The sequence below is a fragment of the Drosophila bipectinata genome, chromosome XR (assembly GCF_030179905.1).
Source record: "Drosophila bipectinata strain 14024-0381.07 chromosome XR, DbipHiC1v2, whole genome shotgun sequence".
NCBI classification, from domain to species: domain Eukaryota; kingdom Metazoa; phylum Arthropoda; class Insecta; order Diptera; family Drosophilidae; genus Drosophila; species Drosophila bipectinata.
In genome coordinates this window covers 1,453,051-1,475,530 of record NC_091735.1, presented here as the reverse complement: position 1 = coordinate 1,475,530, position 22,480 = coordinate 1,453,051, and the positions used below count along the sequence as shown (strand labels likewise).

The 22,480-nt window shown below is 37.7% G+C and overlaps 1 protein-coding gene across 1 annotated transcript in view; it reads left to right on the top strand.

Annotated features, from left to right (window-relative positions):
• Nucleotides 1-22,480, top strand: part of nAChRalpha7 (nicotinic Acetylcholine Receptor alpha7) — a 1,067,155-nt gene that overhangs the window by 700,479 nt on the left and 344,196 nt on the right. The window contains exon 9 of the mRNA XM_070283181.1: nucleotides 17,758-17,867. Within this exon, the coding sequence (XP_070139282.1) occupies nucleotides 17,758-17,867 (110 nt within the window). The remainder of the gene's footprint in view (nucleotides 1-17,757; nucleotides 17,868-22,480) is intronic.

Sequence of the window (22,480 nt, the reverse complement as noted above, 5' to 3'; positions counted from 1 at the left end):
ATTTTCGCTCAGAGAATAATGATTATTTTCTGATTTTTATTTTTCGATCAGAGAATAATGAAGGCTTGGCAGAAAGAAAGCTTGGGCCCGCGGGGGCTATAGCTGCTCAGCCCTGCTCTAAATTAAAAATTTGTAAAACTATGAACCAGTGTGCCCCAAAAAAAAATTTTTTTTTCATCTCATAATTTTAAATTTACAATCTTGGAAAAAAAGATTAAATTCAATCTTTATATATTATTTTAAAATCAATAAATATTTTAACCAAACAAATGTACCACAAAAAAGAATTTTTATAAAATATATTAATAAAGCAGCATTTATCTTAATGGTATTACAAAATTTAATCCATATTTTTAATGAAAGTTTTTCGTAATGATAGGAAATTACGAGTACGGTATAAGAAATCCCCAACATGGTTAAACAAATAATACTGAGAACAACATAATAGAATGTTATTTATAAATTTTGTATCTTTTTAGTTATTTACCCCAATATTACAAAAGTCGTCGATTTTATCTCGATTTTTAAAAAAAAAATGATGATTGTGGATAATTGGTTGTACACAAAATCCTAAAACTTTTTAAATAGCTACAACTAAACAAAATATTTTATTGAGATCCATAAAAAACAGCAAATTAGGTTAAAAAAACATTTAAAAAAAAATATAGAACTTTAGGATTTGGCTGTATATGTGGCTAAACTAAAAAGCTAATCCGCTGATAGAGTCATATGTTTTCGACAACATTACTGCTTTTAAATGATGTACATCAATACTTAAATAAATAAGTAATAAGCTCATAAGTCACTAAATTTTTTTTTAGTTTTTAAGAAAAGATAGTCAACTTTATTTATGAGTAGAATCATTACATATAATTTGACACACAATTTCATATTCGTTAAAACTGCTATTAACAAGATAGAAAAACTAACTTCGGGAGGAGCCGAAGTTGATATACCCTTGCAGTTACAACCAGATATATATTGCAAAAATCGGATATAATTGGCCGATCCTTATGAGAATATCATAATATAACCAATTTATTACAATAAAAAATCTAAAAAAAAGTCCCAAACTTCTATCTTCATGAACATCAAAGTTGGTATTTTTACCTAATACCATATCCGATCGTTCAGTTATATGGCAGCTGTATAAGATATAGTCGGCCGATCGTTATAAAATTTGATAGGTGGGATCAACTGAGCCAAAATAGAATCTGTACGAAGTTTCTGTCTTCAAAAACACGAAAGTTAGGTCATTTCCGTAACATGAGGAGCTATAGGATATAGTCGGCCGATCCCGGCCGTTCCGACTTATGCACTGCGTGAAAAGAAAAGAAACTATTTCAAGCCCACACAACAGTCGGTGCAACATTCAAGTCAATAGCTTTAAAACTGAGAGACTAGTTTGCGTAGAAAGAGACAGATAGACGGACATGCTCATATCAACTCAGGAGGTGATCCTGATCAAGAATATATATACATACTTTATAGGGTAGGAGATTTGTCCTTCACTGCGTTGCACATTTTGACCAAAATTATGATACCCTCTGCAAGGGTATAAAAATAAATGTAGGTTTATTAAAAGGATACTCCAAAGCAATCGTCAATGTAAGCTCTCATATAAAATATCTTCAGTACCGGCGGACATGATCCATGGGCCTTCCAGTGTGGAAAAATATTATGTAAATAATAATGAGATTGGCATGCCTAGGATTGCAGTGCTTATTTTACCCATAAGATTGATATAGTAAATATACTTTGACATTAGTAATATAAAACAAAAAAGGAAAGCTAACTTAGGGCGGAACCGAAGTTGATATACCCTTACAGTTAAAATCGGATATATATCGCAAAAATCGGACCTAGTTGGCCGATCATTATGAGAATATCATAAAATAACCAAATTATCACAATAACCAAGAAAGGAAAGCTAACTTCGGGCGGAGCCGATGTTGCTATACCCTTGCAGTTAAAATCGGATACATATCGCAAACATCGGATATAGTTAGCCGATCCTTATAAAATTATCATAATAAAACCAATTAATTACAATAAAATATCTAAAAAAAAGTCCTAAGCTTCTACCTTCAAAAAAACCAAAGTCGGTATTTCTACCAAATACCATTTCCGATCGTTGAGCTATATATATGGCAGCTATAAGATATAGTCGACCGATCGTTATAAAATTTGGTAGGTCGGATTAACTGACCAAATATATAATCTGTACTAAGTTCCAGCTTTCTATCTTCAAAAAACACGAAAGTTTGGTCATTTACGATTGTTCAGTTATGTGGCAGCTATAGGATATAGTCGGCCGATCCCGGTCGTTCCGACTTATACACTGCGTGAAAAGGAAACATTTCAAGCCGACACAAACAGTCGGTGCAACATTCAAGTCGATAGCTTTAAAACTGAGAGACTAGTTCGCGTAGAAAGAGACAGACAGACGGACCGACGGATTAATTAGTATTAGTAACGAAAAGCAGAAAGTAGTCTGTGAGCATGAGGTCGACACGTTTATACTGTCTTCGTGCGGCAGAGCTGTGGCAGAAAAATGTCCTATGCCCGCGGCATAGGGGTTAATAGCCATAGCGCATTGTAAAACGACTGAAATTTTAGTGTGCCTACGGGAGAATTCTACGTATTTTTAAGCTTTGTACTTTTTAGCATGATCGTTTACATTATTTAGAATCTAAATTAGGTGTGTGCAGAAAGAGAGAAAAACAAAAGTGATAGCGTATTGTTAAAGGAATCGAACTTCTGCACTGAGCGAATCGTAGAGTGCGCTGCGTATGACATTATTTTGGACCAACATAAATTTTATATGTTCCGGGAGGAAAAGAAAATGTACCGAAAAAAACAGAACAAGTCGGGAAAATAGTTTTTATTCAATAATTTTCAGGTATTTCCTCTTTTTTGCAGTGAATTCGCTGAATGTAGATACGGTCATTTGTAAAACTAACGCCGAAATACATGTTTGGGTATTGTCTGTGGGCTTGGAGAAGGCTTGGGCCTTCTTTTTTTTTCATCTCATAATTTTAAATTTACCATCTTGGAAAAAAAGATGAAATGCAATCTTTATATATTGTTTTTAAATCAATATTTATTTTCACCAAAACAAATGTACCACAAAAAAGAATTTTTATAGCCTTGCAGAGAGTGTTATAATTTTGTCCAAAAGTGTGCAACGCATTGAAGGAGACATCTCCGACCCTATAAAGTATATATATTCTTGATCAGGATCACCTCCTGAGTTGATATGAGCATGTCCGTCTGTCCGTCTGTCTGTTTCTACGCAAACTAGTCTCTCAGTTTTAAAGCTATCGACTTGAAACTTTGCACACACCCTTCTTTCCTTTGCACGCAGTATATAAGTCGGAACGGCCGGGATCGGCCGACTATATCCTATAGCTTCCATATAACTGATTGATCGGAAATGGTATAACTTTAGTGTTTTTAGAGTTAGAGAGTTCAAATTGACACGAGAGTTTTTTTGGCAACATATTACGACATGCCAAATTTAATAAGAATCGGCCGACTATATCTTATAGCTGCCATATAACTGAACGATCGGAAATGACCCAAATTTTTTTTTTGAAGATAGAAAGCTGAAACTTAGTACAGATTTTATTTTTGGTCAGTTGATCTAACCTACCAAATTTCATTAGGATCGGCCGACTATATCCTATAGCTGCCATATAACTGAACGATCGGAATTGACCCAACTTTTGTGTTTTTGAAGATAGAAAGCTGGAACTTGGTACAGATTCTATTATTGTTGGTCAGTTCATCCAACCTACCAAGTTTCATAAGGATCGGCCAACTACATCCGATGTTTGCGATATATATCCGGTTTTAACTGCAAGGGTATATCAACTTCGTCTCCACCCGAAGTTAGATTTGCTTTCTTGTTTTTAAAATATTTTAATAAAGCAGCATTTATCTTAATGGTATTACAAAATTTAATCCATATTTTTAATGAAAGTATTTCGTAAAATTAGGAAATTATGAGTACGGTATAAGAAATCCCAAACATGGTTAAACAAATAATACTGAGAACAACAAAATAGAATGTTATTTATAAATTTTAGTTATTTACCCCAATATTACACAAGTCGCCGATTTGATCTCGATTTAAAAAAACAATTTATGAGTGTGAATAATTGGTTGTACACAAAATCTTAAATTTTTTTAAATAGCTAAAGCTAAACAGAAAATTAGGTTAAAAAAATCTTTAAAAAAATATAGAACTTTAGGATTTGGCTGTATATGTGGCTAAACTAAAAAGCTAGTCCGCTGATAGAGTCATGTTTTGGAGAAAAAATGCAACGGCGTATTAAAAGGCGGAAGAGAAGTAATTGAATTATAAAGGTCAAAATTACTGCTTTTAAGATCTAAACTTAAAACAAGAACTCGGGCGGAGCCGAAGTTGATATAGACTTACAGTTAAAAGCGAATATATGGTATATCGCAAAATTCGGATGTGGCGAGCACATGTGGATACATGTCTTTCTGATGTCAAGATGTTGTAAAATCCGTAAAAATAAATTAATCTCTTTAATGTTTGTTCTTTATCCAGTAATATTTATTAATATCTACTAGATATAAAAGGAACTTAATAATAAGTTGCTTATATTTATATATATTTTTTATATAAAAAAAGTCAATGTAACCACTTTGGCACTTTTTGTACTCTCGACCAATTCCTGCAACATTTCATTCGGAATACTTTTTCACTCCGCTTGTATCCTGGCCCAAAGTTCATCAAATCTCTTTGGTGGACTTTCGTACTTTGCCAGCCGTTTTTTTAGAGGAGTTCAAAGATTTTCAATGGGATTAAGATCCGGACTCTGAGCTGGCCACTGCATAAGTTTAAAACTTTGATGACCTAGCCAATTCTTCACGATTTTAGCCGTGTGTTTGGGGTTCCATCTTGTTGAAAAGTTATTTCCTCAATGGGATAAGCACATTTTTCTATATATTCATGAAGATTGGTTTCCAATATACGAAGATAGTCTTCTTTTTTCACTATCCTGTAACGATCAACGTTGAGCTGGTGGTCTTGCAAACTGTTAGTCCCGCAAACGTTGAAATCCGGCTATATCTTGTCGGCAAATGCCGTGGTGTTCTTTAGGGGACACAGATTACGGGTGCTCATTTGTATCATTTGAGATAGCATAAAAATCGGACAGAAGGTTAAGAAAAGGAAATAGTACTTCTCACTTGACATGCCACGCCCCTAGGTGTAGACGGGGGTGTTTACAGTTCTCCCTACCCTGGCCAATGCTCTTCCGACAAAGTGATGCATTAGGCCCCTTTTAATTTTTTTGAACTTACGACGGCTCTTGGAGTTAAAACAAGGTATTTACTCAGACATTAGAATATTTTATTTTATTTATTTATGTAAATAAGGGAAAGATAGGATATTCATTCTTAATTCTCATAAAATATTCTAAATAATAACCGTATAACTATATAAAATTTTATGGGATAAAATATACAAAAAAAATGTGATATAAATATTTTAAAGGTAACTTTGTTATTATTTTCATTTCAATATATCTCAATTCAATGTTTTTTTCTAATAATTTTAAATTTTTGAGGAAAGTTAATTATATTCATTTAAGCGATAAATTCAATTCATGTGATCGTGTAATAAAATTTCGACAAGAAAAAAAATCAAACTTGGATTTTGCCAAAGAGTAAATGAAACGGTTACCCTGACATAAAAAAAATGTTTGTGTGAGAGCATATTCATTTTCTTTGCGCTGCAGCCACTCGAACTTACCCTTAGGGGGTCTGGGAAAACAATATTTAATAGGGCCAGAATCTGGCCAGAAAGCTTCTACTGTCCACTGTTTCACAATTTAAAGATGCGTAACTAGCAAAAATAAGCACGGATCGGGACAAGATCGGATCCAACATCTCTCTTCCTTTTAGGAGAGGCTTGGACCTTTCCTTTCAAGCCTTTTAGTAAGCAACCTTTCAGGTCAAGATGTGGTTTAGGAAAGAAAGCATGGTGCGTTTAGCAATGGCCTCCTGCCTGGGCTTGAGCTGGGATTAGTGGAAGGCTCAACGTAAACGCAAATGCAGTTTTGCAGATTGCCGATAAACCATGGCTACCGCCCGCTAGGTGGCGATACAACCCCTTGAACCTGTGGCTCTACGCTCCGCTATAATCCCACCAATTTTCACCAACGGCCCACTGTTTCACCACGTATAGCAGCCCCACACCATCAAGCCTCCTCCATGCTTTATGGTTTCCTTAACCTGATGTTTTTTTAATTTCTCGTGGTGCCGGTGCCAGTATACTCATTACCATCGGACTGAAAACGGTTTATTTTGGTCTCGTCTGACCACATCACATTTTTCCGGTCTTCTACATTCCAGGACTTGTGATCCTTACAGAATTTAATACGTGCTGCAACATTTTTTTCAGAGAGGGCTGGTTTCTTCTGTTTAACTGACTATGTCAGAACGGTTCTGTGAAGAGCTCTGCGTGCTGTCCACTCACTTACGGTCTTGTTTATGGGAGCAGCAGCTTCCCTGGGGGTTGTCTTCTTCTTTACGGTCATGTGGTGCTCCATAGCTCGTGCATCCCTATCCTTTAGGAGGCGTGGTCGCGATTTAGGCGGATCAGGTGCGGTAACTTTACGTCATTTTCTGACTTGGAGGACAGTTCGGTGACATATACCCAGTGACTTGGCAAATTTCCCGAGCTGACTTGCTCTCACTAGTCATTTCCACAATTTTATTTTCCAAGCTTGGTGAAATTTTTTTCATTTTAACGAAATTAGAGAAATATTGTACTATTTGCACAAGAGATGATAATATACGGCAAGTTCGCTCAATTTCAATAGTTTAACAGTGACAATGTAACATGTTAAAAACATTTGAATTTTTGGGACTCCCCCATTTATAAAAAGATGGCATTAAAAAAAATGTTAGAAACATGAAAAAGCCAAAACGTGCAAAAGTGGATACATCGACTATTTTAAATAAAAAAAAATATATAAATATATAGTCACTTTGTAATGCCTCTAATTGTAACCTACACATACATTCAAGATTAGAGATAAGATCCACTGTAATAAGACTTTAAGCTCTTTCTGATCGATGCTAAGAATTTGAATTGAATTTAAACCGTACAAAAGTTCGGACGTAATAATAAAGCAGTGGTGGGCAAACTCTCATTTTACATGGCACGCGAGTATATGGTTGGAAATTCTGCCGCAGCGCTGCCGGCACACTGACAGTGTAAGCACTTTCAAATTTTTTTTAGAAGCTCTCTCATTTGCTCTCATTTTGATTCATTTGACAGCCCAAACTAAAAATCAAAATTTTTCCACTTCGAAAAATTTTCTCAGAAATTGGGTTGGAAAAAGTTTTCTTCATGGAGAATATAGATAGGGAAGCGTAGTTTTTAGTGAATTCTCTGCTCTTATTGTTTTTCTCTGCTACGCACACACTCAAATTTTAAACATGTGTTAGTTTTGCCCACCACTGTAATAAAGTCATACTGAGAGTCTAACAACCTTCTCTATGTCTAACACATGAAACTCAACTAGTAATTGGGCCATCTACACGTTTTTCATCGACTTCGGACCTGGCTGAAATAGCTCCTGGTCCCAAACAACACGGAGATCTAAGATGACTATATAAGCATCGATATGACTATATAAAAAACTTATTATTTAAACATTAGTTCCTTTTTTGTCTAGTATAGTCGCCGCTTGGCCGATCACGGGGAATGCTTTCAAACAAACACTCTAGTGCACTGGAAAATATTTGGAGTTCGGTTTGACGGGCTTGCACCATCTCTCCCTGCACACAAGAATCGGCAGGTACCCATCGCTTCCAGAATCGATCCTGTATTATCCTCGCTATGCGCCACTGCTTCCTGTTATCGCATCTAACGGTCTCCTGTCCGTCATCCTTGAGAATAACTGGTAAATCGGGTGCTCCCTTCAGCAAGTCGTTGGGTGTCAGTGGAGCCTCCTGGTCCACCGTCACTGGTAGATGAGTGAGCGGACGAAAGTTTACTATGCTCTCCGCTTCAATCAGCAGGTTCTCCAGTACGTGCTTCTTGGACGCGAGTTCCTTCAGCGTGTGCGCCAGCACCTTCTTCATGCAATGCACCATCCTTTCTCAGGCGCCACCCTTAGCTGGGTTTGCCGGGCAATTCAAGATCCATTCGACTCCTTTAGACGACAGCTCGCCTGGGATCTGTACAGGCTCGAACACTTCGCAGAACCTCTTGGCTTTGCGGTCGGCTCCAACAAAGTTCTTTCCATTATCGATCCTAATCCTGACGACGGGTCCACGTCGGCTCATGAAGTTCCTCATAGCGATTATGCAGAAATCGGTGGACACATCGTGAGCCATCTCCAAGTAGATAGCTGTTGTGGTAAGACACATAAACAGTGCCACCCACCTCTTCTCCGTGCGACGTCCAACCATCACAAATAGAGGTCCAAAATAATCCAATCCGGTAAACTTAAAGGGCCATTCGTTGGCCTCCAGTCGGTTCTCTGGCAGGGGGCCCATCTCGGACTGAGTTGTTCGTGCCCTTCGCAGCTTGCAAACGTTGCATTTGCTCACCACCCTCCGTAGCAGCCTCCGTAACTTCGTAATCCAGAACTTCTGTCGGATCGCTCCGATGGTTGCCTCCGCGTTTTGATGGCACATCCTCTCGTAGTGATGCTGCACAATCATCTCCGCTAATACCTTCTCGTGATACAGTATGATCGGCCGACATGCGCTGTATGGTACACAAACCACGTCGTCTATTTGCCGTCGTCGATCCTTCCGCTGTCTTGCATTACTCCGTCCATCGAAGTATGGAGACAGTCCATGCAGTCGGCTACCCTTGGCGGCTTTTCCTCAGCAAACGCTTCTCGTCATCGACGTCAGTCCGTGATCCTCTCCATCGTATCGTAGTCCACGGCACCGTCGAATGAATCTGTCGATTGTAGTTAGAGAATCTCTGCAAGTTTACTATAACAAAGTAACGAATGAAGTTTGCTACAACTAAGGCAAACTCGCACTTCATTTCCTATTAGTTGGGCGTCGGAGGAATCCACCCCTCCCTCGATCTTGGCCAGCTCTCCTTTGGTCCTCATAAAAATGGTGGACCGCTTAGCCATAGCGAACCGATGCTCAGGTCCACGGCCTTGCGTGGCCTCTTCACGTCATCTGCCACGTTTTCGGCAGACGGAATCCATCTCCACAGGGACGCCTCCGTGGATTCCAAGATCTCTGCCACCCGGTTACCGGTGCTGCTTATCCAGTCTTAGAGTCAGTTTCGTGCCCAATACTGCTGCTTGAATGCGGATTGCATTTCGTCTTGGAGCTAACGAAATGCGCCCGCACGTCTCCGTTCTCGTAAGTGGCCCGCCAATAGGCCGCTGCTGTAGCATCCGCACGCGTCTACCACCGAAGTAGTCGCGTGGACATCGAAACTCTTCGATTTTGCTCATTCCTTGCCGCCAGTCCTCAAAGGCTGCGATCAATTTATCTGGTAGCGGATCGTCCCAGTTGACTCCTCTCCGCCAAATCTCTAGCATTAACAATTTGGTTGTCACCATGCAGCAGCTCAGGAATCCAATCAGGTAAAACGTGGACATGACCAGGCTTAGGACCTTCCTCTTGGTAGGGACGCGTTCCCCTGTCATAACGCTTCTCGGGACTTGATGGTAGCCGGCTGCCAGTACATTTCTAGTACCTTTTCCTCAGCTTCGGTCCATCTGAAGCGATGGATTCAAGTGGGTTCAACGCTCTGACCAAACTTGCCGAACTGGAAGTAAATCGACACAAGTTAAATCCTGCATCTGCATGAATTTCTCTCACCCGTGTCGAAACGGCGGTGGCTTCTTCTTCACTGGTAAAACTGTCGACGTAGTCTTCCACGTAGTTCAATAGCCAGGGCTGCTCGCGGATCCATGCTGCTGAACTGCGAGGCATTCACGGTCTTCACATAGTCCGCCGAACATGGAGAGCAAGCTGCTCCGAACATCATCACTTGCATCTGGTCATCTCCGTTTCTCCACAGGAACCTCTGGGCACATCTGTCCTGAGGCTGCATCAGTACCTGATCGTCTCATATCTCATATACCTATTCGCTTAGTCGTCTCATCCAGAATACTCAGGGCCCGTGCGTCGCCGCCATCTGCGACTGACGGCGCCAGCTCCACTCCGCCAGCTGGGCAGCTGCGACTGGCTGTGCCGGCTTTATTCCAAAGTTCTCGATCTCGAAATAATTGCTGACCATTTTCTCCAGAAGATTATAGTGGGGCACGACTAGGAACACGTCGGTCCTGACTGCTTCTCTGATCCCTCCTACGGCCTCCATCTGCGACTGGCGGCCGTCTGGGATGTCCAGGTGATTCGTGGAGAAGGTAGTGATGCCTCATTTGGCATCCGTAGACGTTGCATGCACGACGCTTTCTGCATAACCTGGACATGTGTCCGGGCTCCAGACACGAGAAGCATAGCCTCAACTTCCTCGCGGGCTCGATCCGCGTCGTTGTAGAAATGCTGTTGAATTTCTTGCAGTCCCGGATCTGGTGTTGTCCCTCACATATAGGGCAACATCTGGGGCGGTCGGCATATCGCTCCTCCTCGCGAACACTATTCGCGTGCAAGACCCTTCGCTTCGGTTGCTCCTTGGCTCCAGCGTCCGTGACAGTGCACACCTTGCGAATTCATGAAGCCATTCGCTCAGGTGAACCACTGTCGGAAACGGCGGTATAGTGACCGCGTACTTCGCCCAGTCCAACCTCTAGGTCAGCGGCAACTTGGCAATCAGCTCCTCCATTAGAGTTGGGTTCCCTGGCTGCCAATCGTGGTTGACTGCGAGAACGCTGCCAGGTTGCTCAACTTCGTCGCGAACGGCACGATCCTTGTGATGTTGGCCTCTTGAATTGGCTACACATCGCGCACGCTATCCAGTTGGCTACGGATGAGTTGCTCCTGACGTCCATACCGGAACCCATGCTGCTCCATAACAGCTTCTATGTTGTTGGGATGGATGAGCAACGATTTCACTATCTCGCGGATCTCGCCCTTCAGGGCTTTTACTAGCCTCTGTTTTCCAATTCGGTGCACCGGTAGGCTGCCGTTGTCTCCGTGAACGCACACAGGAATATTGGCCATTTCTCTCGCTGACCCTCGAAATCGGAAAGATCAGGCAATCTACGTGGCGTCCATCCAAGTATGCTCGCCGTCACCACTCCATATGACAGGGGCGATGGTGCAGATACCTCCAAATTGTGCGTCGGCTCACGTGGAGGATGAACATAACCTAGTTCAGGCTGCACCGTGGCGGTCACACAAAAGGGCGGAGAGTAGCCCACTGTTGTTGTTGTGTATGTGTCCGTGTGACAGGTCGCCCATTTTCCCAATGGCCGCCGAGCGTCAACACCAAATTTCTACTCAATTGTGGCGGCGAATTTGCAATCAATTGGGTCGGAAACTGCAACAATGCGTCACTCCAAGCTTCGTTTGCAGATTGTCACTCATCTGCCTGGGCAAGTTTTCACTCATCTGCTGTTGCGCTGGCGTGGCAGCATTCCACTCAAACATGGCAGTATATTCGCCGCACCGATTCGAGACGTCCGTAATCTGCCTCGTTGCTTTTGGCTGCAGGTTACTTGCCGCTTTCCTGGCGGCTGTTCGGAGTCTGTGGCCGCTGCCGATCAACATACCGCAGTTTGTCTTTTCTCTCCTTGTGAATTTGCAAATCGATCTAATTGATCCGCCAAATATTGTTTTCAGTTTTCCCGATTTAGTAAGACCGAATAACATAAGCTGAAATCCCAAAGCTCATATGATACTGCCTTCTAGCGGCGCTAAATTTTAGCTTGACTAACTACACAGTGCGACAGTGATTTGGAACTTTTCAAGAGACCCAGTAGAAATTGTTCATTAGGTCGAATATAGTATGAAACCGTGTTTGAAATTTTTCTAACACCCTCAAAATCTTGATCTATTTGGAAAAAACGGTTTTTCGGGACTTTTTTGGTCTTAAAAATTCCTAAACGCGTAATTTTTAACCGATTTTAAAATTTTAAAACGCTTTTCCCAAAACAAGTCAGAGCAATTTTATGAGCGCTCCAGAGGAAAAGTGTGTAAAAGAGAGGAGTAAGCGAAATGGAAGGGCACACTATTGCTCCGGAACGCAAGCATGATTGCACTGACATGTTTTGGGAAAAGCGTTATAACTTCAACAATTTTCATAATTTTCTAATGAAATTGGTCTCGTTTTATTCAGAATTAACGAGACAATATTGATATGTGTCAAAAATGATACCATTTCTTGGAAGTTGCACCGAAAAAATGGTGTCAAAGTCCAAAAAACACGACAAAAATTCAAAAATGTCAGTTTCTTGCGTAAAAATTTTATCCTCTTTGTTGAAATAAGTTAAAGATCTATTTTTTTTTCAAAAGCTACAACATTTACCTATTAAAAAACGTAAAAAATTTGTAAATCAGTTTAAAATAACGTGCTTAAGAATTTTTAAGAGCAAAGAAGTCCCGAAAAACCGTTTTTTCCAAATAAATCAAGATTTTTAGGGTGTTCGAAAAATTTTAATCACGTTTTTATACTATATTCGACCTAATAAACAATTCCTACTAGGTCTTTTCAAAAGTTCCTTTAATTTTTCTTTTTTTGTCGCACTGTGCTATCGATAGATCTAATCCGTTCCGCGACAAGTAGATATTAATAAAGATTACTGGAAAACAAAAATAAAGAGATTTATTCATTTTTACGGTATACAAACATGTATCCACTTGTGCTTGCCACTGTATTTGGCCGATTCGTATGAGAATATTCTTATAGAACCAGTTCATTCCAGTATAAAACAAAAAAAATTCTCAAGCTTCCATCTTTAAAAAATGAAAGTTTGTATTTTTACCAAATCCCAAATACCATTTCCGATCGTTCAGTTATATGGCAGCTATAAGATATAGTCGGCCGATCGTTATGAAATCGGATGGTAGGTTATGGTAGGTCGGATCAACTGACCAAAGATAGAATCTGTACTAAGTTTCAGGTTTCTATCTTCAAAAACACGAAAGTAATAATTTCAATATGAACTCTACTATCAAAATCTTCCATAGAAATATTGGTTTCTATGATTTATAGAAGCTTTAGATTCAATTTTCTTAGCTTTTAGTGGTACGGAAGGCTGTTACTGAAAAAATCATGGTACTAAATGGTACCTGTATATGTGGTCTAATGATGCAGACCACAAATATGCAGTCAAATACAAAAAAATCTAATACCTACCGCGAAATCATGATTTGAGTGATTCGATTTTTTTTTCATGAGTTTTATTTTTTGATCATAGAATAATGATTATTTTGTGATTCATATTTTTCGATCACAGAATAATGATTATTTCTGATTTTTATTTTTCGATCATGGTATAATGATTCTTTTGTGATTTTTATTTTTCGGTCGTAGAATAATGATTATTTTCTGATTTTTTTTTTATTTTTTTTGCGCAGAGACATTATTATTTTGTGATTTTTAAAATAAAACTGAAAACAATAATTAATATTTACGGTCTCTGTTTCCGATCGTTCAGTTATATGGCAGCTATAGGATATAGTCGGCCGATCCTTATGAAATGTGGTAGGTCGTATTATTTTGCCAAAAATAACTCTTATTCAAAATTCGAATGCTATAACTCTAAAAGCACCAAAGTTGTAACATTTCCGATCAATCAGTTATATAGCAGTTATAGGATATAGTCGTCCGTTCCGACTTATATAATGCGTGCAAAAGAAAGAAAGGCTTGTGAAAAGTTTCAAATTTTAAAACTGATAGACTAGTTCGCGTAGAAAAGGACAGACAGACGGACATACTCATATCAACTCAGAAAGTGATCCTGATCAAGAATATATTTATATATATATATATACCTATACATAGGGTCGGAGATGTGTCCTTCACTGCGGTGCACACTCTGCAAGGGTATAAAAATAAATTTATGTTTATTCTACCACTTTGAAAATAAATTATTGTTTTTCAAAGGATACTCCAAACTAATCGTCAATATTAGCTCTCAATAGCCACTCATTATGAAATTTGGTAGGTCGTACCATTTTGCGATAAAGAATCAGTTCGAAAATAACCTTAAACCAAACCAAACCAAGCTGTATTTTAATTCTGTAAACTTGAACTCCAGCGCCACTGGACTAATCTACTTGTTAACCCATGTATCGTTAACTCATGCATAGGGTCGGAAATTCTGCCGCAGCGCTGCCGGAACATTGACAGTGTGAGCACTGAAATCTTTTTTCAGATCTCTCTCTTTTGCTCCCATTTTGGCTCATATGATAGCCCAAACTTAAAAAAAAAAATCCACTGAGAAAAATTTTATCAGAAATTGGGTTGGAACAAGTTTTTTCCATAAAAAATAAAGGAAAGGAAGCTTAGATTTCCGTTTTTTAAGAACTGTTGCTAGAAAAGCTTTCTTTAAAATTAAACACACTATATTAGGGCCCATTCAAACTTTTGAATTAACGAAAAGTAAAATAAGAAACTACTTTATTCGCTCAGTGAATGCTTTGATCTGATTGTTTCTTGCTGCTACGCATACGTTTTGACCCTCACTGTTTTGGTTTGCTTAATGGTGACCTACCCGTAACAGCGACAGGCGAACGAACGCCAACGGCCAACGGGAATCTGGAGCGGAGTCCGTTAAAAGCAAATAGAGATTTTTTGTTAACCAAGACGTCTCAAAATTAAGGTTTTACAAAGTTTGGATTCTATTTGTATTATTTCTGGGCTCGGGCCCTGAAGTGATTTCAAACAGTAAATTCGGTGAACAAACCTACAAACTCTGTCAGCTAGCCGCGGCAAACTGTTGTGAGCGAAGATAAAAAAAAGTTTTTTACAGTCGATTAACAATCTGAGAGACTGAAGAATCAGGCAGTGGCGGAGGAGGTGTTCTACTGTTTCTTCTTCATCCTTATCTTTGCAGCAGTGACATTAGTCATTGAGGGGTGAGCTTATTCGTCTATCGTATGTTTTTTTTCTTGCCAGTACCAGTGATTACTCTGAGAGCGACTCTGAGATCAGCACAGGCTGATGCGGGTCCTATCCCCCCTTACCAACCGGATGTTCTTTTCTTTGAGATATGGGGCTAGATTTACCTAATTTTAGATAATTTTTAATTTTTTTAGAACGGATAATTTTGGACGAAGTCCCCCTTTATTGAGGGGCTCTCGAACATGCTAGCGGTATACCAGTACCCTTAATTTTAAACTGGAGTGGCATGGAGGTGTCTCTACATGCCAGTTTGTTTCCAATTCATATGCCTCGGTGCCCCGGTGTCCTGAAACGCAGATAAGGCTGATTTCCTCCTTTTGGGACATTTCGTGAAGTGATTACCTACTGTCTGCGACTGCTGTGAAGTTGCTAGTGATCATGCCAATTAACTTAATCGCTGCTTCGCTCGCATTTGACCCTCATTTCATCAGCCATCTGACCACTTCCCTGCACTAGTAACGCTTCTTTGTCTGTCTGTTTCTACGCAAACTAGTCTCTCACCCACCCTTCTTTCCTTTGCACGCAGTATATAAGTCGGAACGACCGGGATCGGCCGACTATATCCTATAGCTGCCATATAACTAATTGATCGGAAATGCTATAACTTCGGTGCTTTAAAGTTAGAGAGTTCACATTTTACACGAGAGCAATTTTTGGCAGAATAATACGACATGACAAATTTCATAAGGATCGGCCGAAACTTAGTAGAGATTCTATCTTTGGTCAGATAATCCAACCTACCAAAATACATAAGGATCGGCCGACTATATCCTATAGCTGCCATATAACTGATCGATCGGAAATGACCCAACTTTTGTGCTTTTGAAGTTAGAAAGCTGGAACTTGGTACAGATTATATTTTTGGTCAGTTTATCCGAGCTACCAAATTTTATAACGATCGGTCGACTATATCTTATAGCTGCCATATAACTAAACGATAGGAAATGGTATTTGGTAGAAATACCAACCTTGCTATTTTTGAAAATAGAAGTTTGGGATTTTTTTAGATTTCTTATTATAATAAATTGGGTTATATTATCATATTTCCATAAGGATCGGCCAACTATATCCGATGTTTGCGATATATATCCGGTTTTAACTGCAAGGGTATATCAACTTCGGCTCCACCCGAAGTAAGCTTTCATTTCTTGTTTTTAATTTTAGATTCTAATAAATTGGTAATAAATTTAAATTCTCATAAGGATCTGCCCCCTTTATCTGATATTATGAGATTTATAACTGTTCTTAAATGCAAGGATCTAACTGTAACAGTATATCAACTTCGACTCCGCCCGAAGATTGCTTTCCTTTCTTGTTCATTATTTTTCATTCAATAACACATTCAAACAATATCGCTGAATTATATAATATGTAGACAAATGATGAAGGTGCACCTTTTTGGAGTATTGTTTTTTTAATAGTAGTAATAAACAGGAAATGATTAATCATTATAAGCTTAAGTCACAATATAAAAGAAAAGTTACGTAAAGAAGGGTCGATAGAAACTTAAATAAATAACAACAATCCCGACTTTAAAAAATGTCGTATTAAATCAGTGGTGGGAAAACTCTTATTTTCCACAGCACGCGTGAGTTAACATGCCCTAGTTGACATGCCCTCTCTACAGCCACAGGGAGAGCATTTGAAAAAGCGATAGCCATATACGAGATCTCCTCTACTCCCTCGGTTACGAGACTGTAACTCGTGCATAGGGTCGGATATTCTGCCGCAGTGCTGCCGGCACACTAACAGTGTGAGCACTCTCAAATTTTTTTAAAAGCTCTCATTTTTTACCATTTTGCCTCATTTGGCAGCCCAAAATCAAAATGTTCCCACTGAGAACATTTTTTTAAGAAATTGGGTTGGAACAAGTTTTCTCCGTAGAAAATATAGATAGAGAAGCGTAGTTTTTCATTTGTTTAATAACTGTTGCTAGAAAAGCTTTCTTTTCACTAAATAAAATACACTTTTATAGTGCCCGTTCCAACTTTTAAATTAACGAAAAATGAAAAAAAAAAACCACGTTTTTTTTCGCTCAGTGAATGCTCTGCTCTCAAAGTTTTTTGCTGCTACGCATACACTTAAATTTGAAACATGTGTGCGTTTTGCCTCCCACTCTGCCTGTATTTTGTATAAAATTATTGTGAAAAATTATATTCCTGCTAAGAAAACAGGATACGTAATGAAAACTACGTAATGATATTGAAAATATATTTTTAAAGCGTTCGGTTTCAGCGATCTTAATGGCAGAATAAATTTTAACTACTTGTATTTTTTAAATTACTGATAAAGTTTAATTATGGTTTTTTATAAATAAAATGTATGCCACAACAATCGACTGTTTGATTGACGTGCACCTAAACTTACTTTTTTTTTAATTTTGTGCATGATATGTCGGAATAATTAATTTTTAAGAAAAATTTTTCGTATTCTTCAAAGACGCAAGAAAAAAGAAATGGAATAAAGAGCTTTATTCTTTTTTTTATTATTGTTCTTTTATTATTCATTTAAAACATTAAATACAATGGTAAGGGCCTTGGACATGCTCCGAGTTCTGGTACTGAAGTTTCACTTTGGTGCGTTTTAGGCAGGATAACCTTTTATAATTGATGAGCTACTGCAATATAATTAGACTAAGAAATTTTAATTAATTTATAAAATTTCCATAAGCTTGTGTAATTTTTGTGTCCTTCTAGGAACTTATTTCAATTGCATTATGTTTATGGTGGCCTCATCAGTTGTGTCAACCATACTTATCCTCAATTATCATCATAGAAATCCAGATACGCATGAAATGAGTGAATGGGTAATACTTTTATAATAAATAAATTTCCTTTTTCCATAAAAGACACTATCCTTGACCCAATTTTCCATTACAAAAACCCCCAACAAATTTAAATAGCTATGTTCAAAAATACTAACATTTTTTTATATGTTAAATGTATTAATTAAGTTTTAACTAAAAATATAATAATAAAATGGTAACCATTTTTTTATCGTTTGGAAATGGATAACGACAAATTAATTTAAATACGGCAATGTCTTATATATGAAAAAATGGCAATTATATATTATTTTTATCTGCATAATTTCTTTATTGTACCAAATTTTAAATATTTAAAGATGAAGCAATTTGGTTTCAGAAGCAAGTAAAGCAGATTCTTCGCTGTAAGGGACAACACAGGACAACTCCTGTTAAAAGATACTCCAATTTCTCATAAAAAATTTTCATGAAATGCTAAAACCATTTTAAGAAAACATTATTATTTTTTTATGACACAAATCTGTGTCATCTATTTCGATTTTAATCAACGCACTGCAAGCTGACATGTTAGGAGACCTTGAGTGCGCCAAGGTCAGCACCTTGTCCATGTTTCTGTTAAGCTTTAGGCTTTCGGTCATATTATATCGGTCATATCATATTATATTCTATATAACTTCATTCCATCGGTCCAAATAATTGAAAATCTATCTTTAAAACTATGTTTGCTGCATTGATACTGAAATATATACTGATACTAATACTGAAAAGATTTTTTTTTTCGAAAAAGCTTATTTGCAGAGGGATTTTTTCTCTAGACATGTTTGTTCTTAGTATATTTAATTGCCCTTAATGTTTTTTTCTTTATTTAAAACCTTTGTTTCAAGGCTTTGCTTAAAACTGGTCTGGTTCTTTTTTTTTTGCATGAACGTTTTTATCCTAAAATTTTTAATACTTAATTGAATATTCAGTTATGTGGAGACCAGTTTACCAACCAAGCTCAGGTATTGAAGAAGTGGAGTCGCTAACGATTTTGGTAGGCTTAAAAAATTGATCAAATTTTATCATATGGGGAATAGGGAAATGAGCCAAACTAACAAAAAAAAATTATTTTTAATTGACTGCCTTTTCATTATCTCTTCATTATGCCGTAACACTAAAATTTGATGGTGATGCGCATCTGCATTATATCAAAGATTGTAAAGTACAAAGATGGGACATCAGGGCCTAAGCATACTAAGCATATTAAAAATAATACAAAGGATCTGGGAAATAAATAATATCCTAAGGTTAGAAATACATAGTTGAAAAATTTGTCTTAAAGGAACTGATAAGAAAAGGAAATATAAGGAAAACAAGAAAGGAAAGCTAACTTCGGGCGAAGCCGAAGTTGATATACCCTTGCAGTTAAAACCGGATATATATCGCAACCATCGGATTTAGTTGGCCGATCCTTATGAAATTTGGTAGGTTGGATGAACTGACCAAAAATAGAATCTGTACCAAGTTCCAGCTTTCTATCTTGAAAAACACAAAAGTTGGGTCAATTCCGATCTTTCAGTTATATGGCAGCTATAGGATATAGTCGGCCGATCCTTATGAAATTTGGTAGGTTGGATCAACTGACCAAAAATAGAATCTGTATTAAATTCCAGCATTCTATCTTCAAAAACACGAAAGTTGGGTCATTTCCGATCGTTCAGTTATATGACAGCTATAAGATATAGTCGGCCGATCCTTATGAAATTTGGCACGTCGTATTGTTTTGCCAAAAATAGCTCTCGTGTTACATTAGAACTTTCTAACTCTAAAAACACCAAAGTTATACCATTTCCGATCAATCAGTTATATGGCAGCTATAGGATATAGTCGGCCGATCCCGGTCGTTCCGACTTATATACTGCGTGCAAAAGAAAGAAGGGTGTGTGCAAAGTTTTAAGTCGATAGCTTTAAAACTGAGAGACTAGTTTGCGTAGAAACGGACAGACAGACAGACGGACAGACGGACATGCTCATATCAACTCAGGAGGTGATCCTGATCAAGAATATATATACTTTATAGGGTCGGAGATGTCTCCTTCACTGCGTTGCACACTTTTGGACAAAATTATAATACCCTCTGCAAGGGTATAAATATTTAAGGAAAGTTCCTCAAAAAAAATTTCAATTGGTCTATGGTATTAGATGCGACAAGATGAGCGGAAAAAAACAAAAATCGATCAATTTCTGGAATGCTGTGTTAAATCCTGCATAAAATCTAGGCGTCATTTTCTTTACCTAAAGTTTTTTAAATTTCGGTCCTCGGATTTAATTTCAGGACAAATATGGGAGGAAAAATGTGGCATTATCATAGACGATTATAATAAGAATCTAAAAATTTGTGAAAACCATTTTTCGACGGCTTTCATTGGTAAGAGGTATTTGAAAAAGGAAGCTATTCTAACATTAAATTTGGATATGGCGTTGGAAGATGTGGCCTTTAAGGAACAATTTGAGCCAATCGGCAAAGCATATATATTGCAGAAGACCAGTGTAGTAAATGTGAAAAAATTTTAAAGGCCAATAACCTCTTCCAAAAAAAAATCAAACACTATTAAAAAAAATTAAATATCTTCGAAAAAAATTATCACAAAAATATCCATCGATTGGGTTCAAAAATTGCAATTTACTTTTAAGTAGACGACTCAAGGAGTACTCCCCAGAGGTTCAATGGTTGGCCAAAAACATTTTCTATATGTCACATTCAACATATTCTTTTCTTAGGGACAATTTAAATTTGAACTATTTAAATGGCCCACGTAAAAACCCTTTACCGATGGGCTCCTATGAAACAACTACAATCTGGTTTTACAAATAATCCTTTTGAAAAATTAAAAAAAAAAAAACAAGAAAGGAAAGCTAACTTCGGGCGGAGCCGAAGTTTATATACCCTTGCAGTTAAAACCGGATATATATCGCAAACATCGGATATAGTTGGCCTTCCTTATGGAAATATGATAATATAACCCAATTTATTATAATAAAAAATCTAAAAAAATCCCAAACTTCTATCTTCCAAAACACAAAATTTTAAAATCACCTTTACATCGTCTCAGTTCGTAGCTGAACCCTTTGTCAAAATGTCTGAAAGTGCGGGTTCTACGGCATTTTGGCAGGCCGCATTCATTGGGTTCCCCGACGGAAAAAATGAAAACATTTGAGAGCGGGTTCCATGACAAACGGCTGGCTGATGAGAGAGGGAAAGAGAGAATTCTATTTTTAGAATGTAACATCTTTGAAACGATGAAAGTCTGAAAGGTTCACATCAAACCAGTGTGGGAGCAAAGAGATCAGGAATATCGTCTACTATCTTTACCCTCAGCTCTGTTTTTGCTATGGATTCTCGCGTTTACTTCAATGCCAACTTTAAGTATCTAGGGATGAACTAGGAGGGTAGCCTAGGTGAAAATCGAGCGCTCCTGACCCGGGTTCGTTTTCACATGTTGGTGTTATTTTATTTTTTAAAAATTGGATTTTAGTTTTTAAGATTATTTTTATAATATTTACTTTTATTATTCATTTTGTTAATTAACTTTATTATTTTTAATTTCGTTTTATTACTATTGTTGTAAAAATAATAATGTTGTTATTAATTTTATTATGAGTAATTAGCGGGATGGGGAAAATACGGACGAGTCGGATGACAAAATGGCGGACGGACTCCCTCGGAATTTTATTTACCGAACACAATTTTTAATTTTTTTTCTTTAATACTACATTTTTATAGACCCCACGTGCAATGTTTTTGTATTAAAACTAATAATAAAAACTCTTAAAATAATATTATAATTTTGTGGTCCTTACAATCTCCGTCAAAAAATACCGGTGTCGATTTCTTACATGCGTCTAAAATTTTTTCTCTTAAACCAATTGTCTCTGAGTGTTCTTTAAAAATCGTATCAAAAACTCCTTTATGCGTGGATCATTCATAAAATATTGAGATGGGGCAATTCGACTCCCAATATCACTATTCGAGTGATAATATTTGTGAAATAAAAATATTTTACTATTAATTATTATATATAATCACTAAATCACTAAAAATTATATTAATTTTCTTCAGAGGTCATTAAAATAATGGGTCGCTCAAGAGTCTCGTCAGATGAACTATATCTAATAACTTTAAAAGACATTACTCTTGCCATGGTCGAATTTAGTTCAGCCACTGAAGGATTGTGATTATTGCCCCCTTTCTAGGCAGTCCTGGTTAAAGTATTTAGTCGTAATGAAAAATTCCAGATAATATTCTGCCCCAGCCTAAATTCAAGACAGATCTGACCAACTGGAAGCGCTTTCAGGAAAATTGCGAAAAATCAGCCGTAAATTGGGCAGCCGGTTGCATAAACCAGCAAGTCGCTCAAATGACAACAGCCATACGAGCAGCAGCAAACTGCAGCATACCCCAAACAAAAAGAGTGGCACATAAAGCCAAAGCGCCATGGTGGAATCTTGAGCTTCAACAGCTCAGGGACCAAAAACATCTGTTGTTCGCCTCTTATAAGGCATATATAAAAAAGCTAAAGCTCTTTAAAAAAAAACGGTACTCTCGACCTAGCGTAACTTACTGGAGCAATTCACTTCCAGGATCTCCCCGACATCCTCTTCTAAAAAATTCTGGG